General features: G+C 36.9%; 1 protein-coding gene across 1 annotated transcript in view; it reads right to left on the bottom strand.

Annotated features, from left to right (window-relative positions):
- Positions 1-1029: 1029 nt before the first annotated feature.
- The window catches only part of ARHGAP15 (Rho GTPase activating protein 15), a 609765-nt gene continuing 600071 nt past the window's right edge, over positions 1030-10723 (bottom strand). Inside the window, exon 15 of the mRNA XM_038565114.1 lies at positions 1030-1393. Coding sequence (XP_038421042.1) covers positions 1210-1393 — 184 coding nt within the window. The 3' untranslated portion in view covers positions 1030-1209. The remainder of the gene's footprint in view (positions 1394-10723) is intronic.

Here is a 10723-nt window from a genome sequence, read left to right as displayed (position 1 = left end):
AAAACTGTCAGAAGTCTACATTTTTATCAGCAGAATACTTTCACAAAACCAGGTATGAGATGTGTTCAGCTAGAACATACTTTTCAAAAATAAAACAATGTTTGAAAAATTCTAGACAGTTACTCCTTTGTTTATCCATGACAACTGAAACTAACCATGGATAAAGCAATCCAAGTCTAGTCAAGTAATCCTTAGGGCATATGAAAAAAAAAAAAGGCTTTTTAGAAAGTTCTTTCTAGATGGATTTAATGTAATTCACCAATAAAGCATCCTCAGAAGCATAATAAAAATTCTACTTAAAATGACATAGCCAGGGCAGAGGAAGATCTACAGTTTGATGAAGATTCAAAATGGATGCTAACATTAAAAATGAGCAGTCATGCAATTCCTGTATATATAAAGATCAAAATTCCAGGACACTAATTTTGCTTCTAATTTATAAGACAGTATGTTTCTGGGACTGCAAATAGTGTATATGTATGTGTGCGTGTGTATTTTACATATGTGTGTGTGTGTGTGTGCACGTAATCTTCAATGGTAAATGATTTGAACTCTCTTTTTTTCTCTTCAGAAAAATTGCCACTCAACATGTTGCATTTGTGAATTTCACCAACTAGCATTGAGGATAACCGGGCTGTATTTTATATTTGCACACGCAAAAATGCTCCTGAAAGATGAAATAACATCTATTTTAGTGGAGAACCTGATCTTTTTTGTGCTATATAAAAATGATTAGTTTCTGACTTCTTCCCTCTTTTGGTTCTATTCATGTACAAGTAAGAGCATGGGGACATGCGCGAGGCAGCCAGGGTAGTGATAAGGCTCACCTGTGTGCCCTCATACCCATATTGACAACACTCACACTGACACGATTCCACACCCAATGCCTAGGAGCAGTTTTGAAACTGTCTTTTGGATATGCGTGGTGCTCTGCACACTATTTTCTAGTGTGGAGCACGCATAATGAATGCCTAGAAATGCTCGAAGGAATAGCAATGAAGGGGTTAATGTAGAACACATATAGGCAAATATTGTCAACTATTTTATTCAAATGTTTGGAACTTAAACACAAAATTATCATTAAGTTTTCACAAAATGAGGCATCTGTCGCTTGAAAGGAAAAAAATATTTCAGAAATATGTTTACAGAAATGTAAAAATATTAGGCATCGAGACAGATGTGAACATATTCAGTCACTTGTCTTGCCTGTCAGTCTTCCTCTGAGCCGAAGATCTTATTGTACTCACTCAGCATGAGCTCAGCTATCTGGTTTTGGTATACCATATGTACCGCCATGTTCCCCATTTCATCTTGAGCTCGCAGAAGGGTAGGTCCAAATACAATCCCTAGGCTTTGAGTGGACATGAGGTTCTTGGAGGCTTTGGCCACAATCCTGGAGAGGGATGGGAAAGAGAGAAGATTCTATGAGTTTGAAGCAAAATTGTGGCTACTATGGATGTATAAAATTCTGTGTTCTTGAATTCTTTTTTCTTTCTTTCAATTTAAAGAAAGACAGTAAGGGCAGTGATTGGCTTTGGCAAAACGGAGAATGCAACACAGGCAAGACATTTTTCTACTTCTAGAAAAACTGCAACTACCATGACATTTGAAAATCTTCTACTCTTCATGCTTTATTGTATGAAAAAAGAACTGATGACTTTGGGGAGAGGGATTCACTGTCTTGTCCGGCTTTTTATCCCTGTAGTACCCGGATGTTGTGGGTGCTCAAAAGATGTGGGATGAATAAATAAATAAACAGCAAAAATTACTGTGGAGACTTAACAAGATTTGGCCTTCGAAATGTTTATAGTCAATGGAGGAATCAGGTGTGACATGCCTCAAATCTGTAAGAATCCAAACACAATAAATAGAATAATATATGTATAGTTAATGATAATTGACATAGATTTTTAGAAAATAAGTTTTTAGTGATTGGAGTGAGAAAAGTGTTCCTGACAAATGCTAACTGCAAGATGTTTTGTAGAGAAGGTAGGTTCTGAGACACTTAGGTGTATGCCAAATTCTAAGTGTCTCCACTCATTTTGGACATCGCGTTGAGCTCACACCTCAGTAAAATACAGAATCCTGTAGAATTTGCACAGGAAAAGAGTCCCATTGGAATCGAAGACATGTTTGCTTGTGTGAGGACTGTAGCGGGGAGCTGGAATACCAATGACACATTAGGATGTGGTTTTATTAATGGTTAACGCTTCGCCTGTTTCAATACAGGACTCTTAAAAGGAAAATAAAACCCCATTCTAAATACTGAGACTTTTAAACAGTGATGCTTATTCTTACCTTTGAAGGCTACTTAATTTTATATCAACATTAGGAAGGTGAGGTTTGAGTGATGTTGAGGAAATAGGGTTAGCATATGGAAGGACAGGGTGCTGAGAACACTAAACTCGCACATCACCAGACATCCCAACGCAAGGGAACCATGAGTGTGGAGAATAAAGTGAGGCAAAGGAACGTCACTGCAAGGCAGAGGGTCTCCATCTCAGAGCCTATGGTGGAACATTGGAATGCTGGACTCGAGGGACCCTATGTTTGATCCGCTATCAGAGGAGGCAGGAAGACTTGCTTTATTTCCATCTTTTCACAAACCCAGGTCTTTGAAGTACCATTTCTGTTACCAAGAAGCCATGCCTTCTGTCTCCTGAATGAAACTAAGGACCAAAGCCATGGATTTAGGACTCTCCACTGCACAAGTTCACAGCCAGCAAATGCCCTTGACCTAATCCAACATTAAAAAAAAAAAAAAAAGTATTGTTCTAAGCAATGGTATTATCTGACTTAATCCGCATAGTCATTCCACAAGGTGGCTTCTGTTATTAAGCCTGTTTTACAAGTGAGAAGACTGAGGCTGAGAGAGAAGTGAAGTGCTTGCTGTCACACGGAGCTGAGGTGCAAACCCAGGCAGTCTGGTTTCGGTGCCTTTGGAAGCATCATTGCCGTGGTGTGGGCTAGGACTCCTACCCTTCGTTACTGGCTGGTTTTTCATTCTGCCAACTTCCACGAGATCATAAGATCCTTCCATAGAAGGTCTGAATTTGTATTCCTTACTGTAGAATTGTGATTGACAGCCTGATTCGAATAGATTTATTGTGTGCAAAAGGACTCAAATTTTGACTGAATATTCAAGATTTCTGTCTCCTGTTTTTCACTTTTTATCTGCTTTATTTTGCAGGCAGAGCTTTTATCTGCTTTATTTTGCAGGCAGAGCTGTGAGCACTGTTGTCTTAGCTACATTCTAGAAGGGGTCCTCATATTTTAGGGCATCAATGAGTTATCAGAGACTTCAAGTTTAACGTTTCCTTTGAAATATAAGAAACTCTGCCACTTTGCTACTGCATTTACCAACTCTGCAGAATGATTTAAACATTCTCTTAACCCGGAGTTGGGGCCAATGGAGTGAGTGAGACTTTGCTTCTCTTTAATACACCTGTTGACCTCTGCTTAAGATCTCTCTTGAGCCTTTCCCAGAGCCTCTTATTATAGAAGTCATTAGTAAGATTCACTGTGAAGGAAAAACAGAGTTTTCTTTTTTGGTTTTAAAGTAAGACCTTTTTGTGTACTCCTTCATTGACTCCATCACAATTAAAAAAAAAAAAAAGCTTGCTAAGGCAAATAGAGAAAGAAAACATAACTAATCACTAGAGTACCTATTAGGTAAAAGTTGCCTTAACAACTTCATCTAGAGCTAGCAAAGATCTAAGTTGACAAGATTTTTCTAGCAGAGAACAGGGCGCAGAGGTAATAGGGCACGGAGAAGGTAGAAATAGAAGCAAAAATGTAATGAAAGAGTGAAGATATAAGGCCTCTTGGCCAACAGGGTAGAAGAAGATTAGGACCGGTTCCAGGGAGACTGCAAAGGGAGGGGATGATGTGAAGATTAATTGAGGATTGAAGATGGATTTTCTTATTCAATAACAGCTGTAATTTCAGTTAGTAGCAGGACAGTGAAATCCCAGGAGACAGAACTGCATCAAACTCAAAAAGGGGGGGCTAGAAATCCAGGGACACCCAAGGGCTGACTATTGGAGAGAGCGCTCGGGGCTGTCAGGAGGACACAAGGGTAGAGGTGGAAGAGATCTGTAGCATCTGGAGGAACTTGGGTAAGGGGAGGGGGCGCTCAGCTTTCCAGGGCATCCCAGTAAGCAACAGCGTATAGGTTGTGGGCCATGAGGGGGGATGGATGAAGGCCGAAATGGGGCTAGACTAGTTTTCAGTTTTCCCCAAGCTCTTCATGTTCTTCCTTCTCAGCCAAAGGCCTGGTCTTTGAATCCAGAGTAGGATCAAATCTAGAGGAGGACACTGAGACGGAGTTTAAATAGGATGGAGAGTAGGAGGCTAGAACTGCAAGTCAGACTCCACCTCGGGGAAAGATTTCTCTATCTCAGCCAGTGGGTTATGCAAGAGGACTCTTGTAATGGATTTCTGCCAATGCATCGGTTTCCTAAATTTCCTGTGGACAAATGTTCATTTTGTGCTCTTATGCATGTGTGAATGTGGAGCATTCATTCCATCGCAAACTTGTATCCTTTCTGTCCATTTCTCTGCACACTTTCTACTTGACTTTAATAAAACCGGCTTTAACTTATGAGTGCTTTAAAATAATCTTGTTATCAGTAGATTTTATTAAACAACAGAGTTTTTTGTATTCTTGTTATATTTACATTACCGCAGGTTAAATTTCCCTAACAGCTTGGAATTTTTTTCCTAATTTTGGAAAATCAAGTTACGTGCAGCAACTTTTAGAAAAATCAAATGTAGTTGAGAAAGTAAGTTAAGAAGACAATGTGGAAGTGTATTAAATAGAATCCATGCTTTCTGATTCACTGTTAGAGAATGTGTGCTTGTGTGTGTGTGTGTGTGTGTGTATGTTTATATATACTTCAATTATTTTTCTGAATATCAACCAACCAGTAGCTGAGTGTTGAAAAATCAAACAACTTTTCAGTTAGAAAAGGTGCTGAGAACGAAGACTGATTTGGGGTAGCAATCACGATCTACCAAATTATGATTCGTGTCTATAGGCAAATACACTGTCATATCAATGTTTAAATCAGATTAGATTCCCTTCTAATAGTGGGAAGCAAAGAAGTCCCTCAAACAGAGGATGTCTTGGAAAATGTATTAAGGCCATTGCAAACTTCCTGACTAAAATGTGAACTTACCTATTGTCTACCTCAACAAACTGTTAAATACTTAAGTGGTTGGTTTAGGACCCCAAAGAGAGTCAACCATAATTTCAAAGTACTGCCAGCATACTATCCTGAAAATTTATTTGAATCTCAGGGTTTTTGTGTGTGTTTGGTTTGTTTTGTTTTTACTTCAAATCATTGGATATCAAAATTCCCACTCCCGCTGTGGGGACCAGCTGGGTATTACAAGTGCCATTATTTCTAAAGACTTGAACTAGTAAACATATGTAGAGAGAAACATAGGCTAGTAAAGGAAAGAAAAGCCATGCATGGAAAAAAAATCCAATCTAGTACCAAAGATGGAAAACTCTCAAAAACAATAAGTTATTCTTCCAGTAGCTTAAAATGCAGTTGAATTGTATTTTTGGAAGGGAGGATCTGACTCAGAAACCATGCAGATTTTTACTACGGGTCTGATGATATCTTTCACTAAAGTGGATTCTGCAAACCCCCTTTCTGTGATAAGAGTTACAAAAATAGACATTTCAGAGTAAAATAACTTTTGGAGAAAATTGTATGCCATTTTTTCCCTTGGATATTCACAATACACAATAGCATAATAAAGGCTCTGAAAAGTCCTGAAGAAAAATATCCCTGCTCATCTTTGCTTGACTCACATCTTCTCTAGCTGACTCAGATGTCATAGATCTCTTTCCTGAGGAGTTATGTTTTAGGAAATGCTGCTCTTAGCTTGCTTTGCTAAAGGCCTACTATGTAAGTTTGAAAATGTTATGGATCTTGCCCTCCTATGCCACCTGGCTTTGGAACTCTGTAGCAGCTGACTCAAAGAGGTCAAATTGTGGTCATTTCTGGAAAGTTCCACCCCTCTGGTCGGGCTTAGATTTCATTAGGCCTTAAACTCCATGACAGTGTTGTAAATTTTGAGCTCCGATTTAACCTGTTTTCGGCAAAGAAATGAAAGAAACTCCCCTTCTATGGCAAAACAAAGACCAAAAGGCAAAAGAACACATCTGAACGAGAAAGGTGAGAGCAAAGACATGGTTGAAAGATTAATGTACAGTGAACTGATGGATGGGTAAGGAGGTGCAAAAACATTCCGATCTTATAACAATATTTGGGAATTCCTCTACATGGTTGTTTACTCGCCATTAATTTATTCCCAGAAATTCTTACAGCAAAGATTCTAAGCAACATGAAGAGCTCGAAGTTTAGTGACTGTTAATGCTTGACTAATAGGAAAAAAGATCCCAAACTGCACTCTTTCGAAAATGGCTATTTATTAATACTGCTTAGTTTAAAATAGCCTGACAAAAATAATTATGATTTTTTAAATTTGTTCATGAAATAGCACTTGATATACATTCACTGTAAAAGCAATTCTAATACTGTTAAGTAAAATTCAAGTTTATAAAATCTTGAAATGGGTAAGAATTCATTTTTCTGGCAAGAGCTGCAAAACTGATATATAGTTTACAGCATAAAAAGGAGAGGAAATGCCAGAGCTACTTTTTGTTGGGTCCAAATGGAAGGAGCAATGATCCATCAATTTAAGATTATTTTAGAAATAATCTATGATCCGGTGCTACAGATGTTGGACCCCAGACAAAAAAATCCTTGCAGCCTTCTGCTGGGTAAGTTTTTTCCAAAAGTGAGCTGAATTGCTAACCCAAAGAAATTTCTTAGTTGCTTTAAATCACAACCAAATGACTCAGACTGAAAGAGAGCTTTACTATAAAACTCAAAATTAATGCTGAATTAAGAAGACCAAAGCATTTAATAATAGTTCAGCTCCAAACAAATATACAGATGCAAACTTTCTTTTAACTCTGTGCTTTGCTGTTACCATAGTGACTTGCAGAGGAAGTTGAAAGCCACATAATTGCCTGCAGGACAACTCTCAAGTTATTGGAGGTGTATTAGAAGTGCTCCCTTCCCTATCTCTGGAATGCTGTTATTTTCCAACACACATAACCTTAGGATGGTTTAATTTGAATGGGGAAATTGTGGTGGTAAATGTTTTCTTGCCATCAGGTCACACCTGCTGAGAAAATACAGCTTAGGCACTTGTATGTGAAATGTTACTTGTGACTTTGCCCACTTAAGTGAAGAGAAGCTGTTAAAAATAGAATAAATTTTAAATGTGCTTGACTTATGATTCACATGTGCTACGACTATTTTGAGGGGATCCTTGCTAACCATAGCTTGCCTACCCTCTTTTGTACAAAGTATGCTACTGTCTACAGTGGTCTTTATCTCTTTTTTTTTTTTTTTTTAATAAGACTGAGGACTAAGGAGAAATTCAATCTTTTCCTTTGCAGTCATGGCTGGATGTTAGAAAAATTTTCAAATATTGCAAAAGCAGAAGAATGCTCATAAATGTTTTTGTATTTAGCACTAATGTGTGTTGACGTGGTCATTCACTGGTATTTCAGCCATCTTTAATATGTTAAGTTACAAATCAATTGGTTTGAACTGATTTTAAAGTATTCAATTTTACATCTAAATATTACATTATTTTTTTCTTTCTTTTTTTTTTTTTTTTACATTATTTTTTTCCAAAGCAAGTTGACAACTACTCTTCTAAACTGGCATCATCCCTATATTCTGACATTTTTGCTTTTAAATAATCTTTTAAACCATGTGCATGTAATTCCCTCAAAGCACATTATGGAAAAGGAGCTTCATATGGCAGTTGTATATTCATAGCTGACATGGCCTTATTCTTTGCAATTAGTAAATACCTTTTTACGCTGACTTCAGTGTAGAAGATTGAAACATTTTCAATTATTTACTTGTTTCATACTCATTGATTGCACATTAGAGGGAGATTCTAAAGTATCTTTAAAGCAATATTCAGAATATCTAACAAGATTAGAAGGACTTAGTAAAGTAAAATAATAATAATAATAATAATAATGATAACTTATGTCTAGGGGAATGTGTATTCTATATGGTAACAACACTATAGATAAAATGGGATATTATAGCCAAAGCCCTTGTATAATAGATAATATAAAAAATAATCACTAATGATAATTACTAGTTGTTGAATATCTATTACATGTTAATCACCGTGCTTCAAATAGATCACAATTTTCAAAGTCAGATTTAAAAATTGGTTTTTTTTCTGATTAAAAGTAACATCAGAATTTGGAGGGTTTAGAAAAGTATAATAAAAGGAAAAACCCATCAGTAACCATGAACAATAGCTCAATGTAACTAGTATTCATTTATAAAAAATCTATTGAGTGCCTACTAGGTATTGGACACTATTTTGGATGTCAGGGATAGTGCAGGGGGTGAAATAGACAAAATCTTTGCCCATATGAAGTTTATAATCTAGTGGGAAAACCAGACAACAAATAATACACCAACAAATATACAGTGTGATTTTAGTCACTGAAATACAGGAAAAACTGAGAAGTAGTTCTTCCGCTGATCCCTTTTAAAAAACCCTAGTCACCAGGAATCCACCTCCAGAGATTCTTGTTTACTTAGTATGGGTGGAGCCTGCCTGCCTGCAGATAATATAACCCTCAGATAATTCTAATGAGCAGAGAGTAGTGGGAAATGCTACATGTGGTAGGCAGAGTACTCAGGGAGCCCCCCTGAAGGAAGGGACATTTGAGCAGAGATCTGCTTAGTTGCATATCCCAGGGGAGGGAAAATCCAAGGTAGGGAATAGTAGATGCAAAGCCCCAGCCATGACACTGTGCTTGGTTCTAGAAACAAAGAAGGGGAGAGTGTGGCTGAAGACTGGGGAGTGAGTCAGAGGAGGTAGGGAGGCTTTGAGGAGTCTCATGGGCCTTGGTAAATGTTCAGGATCTAATTCCAAGAGTGTAGGAATCTAATCTTGGGTTTTGAGCAGGAGCATGACACTGTCAACATTTAGGTGATATGAAGTATAAATAATTTATCTTCATATGTATTTGAGAAATCCTTTTTATATAATTTATACCCAGCATTTTTCACTTTGATCATGAGCAATTCTCATGTCTTACATATGTAATACTTATTATTGCCTCACTACCGTATATGGGACAGAATGGCTTGTACCCTAACCCTAAGTGAAACAGATATATAAAAACATCTTTCCATGGTTTCTTCCTCCACATTTTGGAGTATTTCCTTAGGCAATGATTCCCAACCAGAGGCAATTTTGACCTCCATCCTGCTCCCACCCCCAACATTTGGCACTGTTGAAAACATTTTTGATTGTCATGACTGGGCGGGGTGTTGCTACTGGCATCCAGTGGGTAGAGGCAAAGGATGTCCATAAACATTCTACAATGCATAGGACACACTTTTCAACACACAAAAAAATTTGCAGCCCCAAATATCAATAGTGCTGCTGTTGAGAAACCCTGCCTTACAGTAAAATAGTAGAAATGTAACGACTAGATCAATGGTTCTCAAACTTTCTCATTCGTGAGATTCATTTGGAAGCCATGTTAAAACACAGATGGCAGAGCTCTACCTCCAGATTTCTGATTCACCAAGTGTGGGGAGGGATTTGAGAATTTGCATTCCTTACAAGTTCCCAGATGATGATACTGCTCCTCCAGGGACCACACTTTGAGGACTCACACTAGATCATTAAGTTACAGCTCTTCTTTTTTAAAAATATGATAACATGTGGGAGGGCCTACTAGTCCTGTGAACATCATCGTCATCTGGTACTACTCTTTAAAATAGTTGCCAATTGATAGGCATTTTTCAATGGCCTGTCATTCCTTGAACTTAGGATTCTTTGAATTCGGAAATGTGTGCAAAGTTAAAGAAAAAATAAAGAGCCATGTGGTGGATATTCTCTTCTGTGAATAGCTATGCATATCTCCTGCTCCCTTTCTCCTTAAGAGCGTGTAATTTTGTGTGTTTGTTACTTCAACCCATTTTATTTATCTTGTATGACAAAACTAATGCATAAACTTTGAAAAAAAAAAGTCCTAATCAGGAATATACAAAGTAAAAGAGTAAAAAACCTCCCATTTTCTAGTCAAACTCCTTAATGATAACTAAAATTAATAGATGGATATTTTTTCTGGATGTTTTTCTATCATCTATCATCTATCTATCTATCTATCTATCTATCATCTATCTATCTATCCATCTATTTATCATCTTAATATATATGTATTTTTCTTTTTTAAAAGAATAAAATTTAAAAAATACATAATATGCTACAATTTGCTTTTTCCCCTTTAACTATGTATCATGGGCATCTTTCCAAGTCGGTATATATAAAAATACCCCATCCTTTTTTAAAAGTTGTTCCATTTCATAGTATGGAAATACCTTAATTTATTTAACCATTCCTCTGCTGGTTGGCTTTAGGTTGCTTCTAAGTCTTTGTCATTAGAGACAATGAACATCCTTGTACCTACAGATTTGTAAGTTTTTCATGTATAAAGAAGCATGATATTTCATTATTTTTTGTTGTATTTATATTCTCCCAATTTTTGATTCTTTAATTTTATTCATTTACATTTTTATGTGTGCATACATAGTACTATTTCTTTTGGAATTTCTAACATCGTTTTTCTTATTATAAAATC

Source organism: Canis lupus, chromosome 19 (assembly GCF_011100685.1).
Source record: "Canis lupus familiaris isolate Mischka breed German Shepherd chromosome 19, alternate assembly UU_Cfam_GSD_1.0, whole genome shotgun sequence".
NCBI lineage: Eukaryota > Metazoa > Chordata > Mammalia > Carnivora > Canidae > Canis > Canis lupus.
The sequence above is the reverse complement of the archived record's forward strand: the minus strand, read 5'-3'. Positions and strand labels throughout refer to the sequence as shown.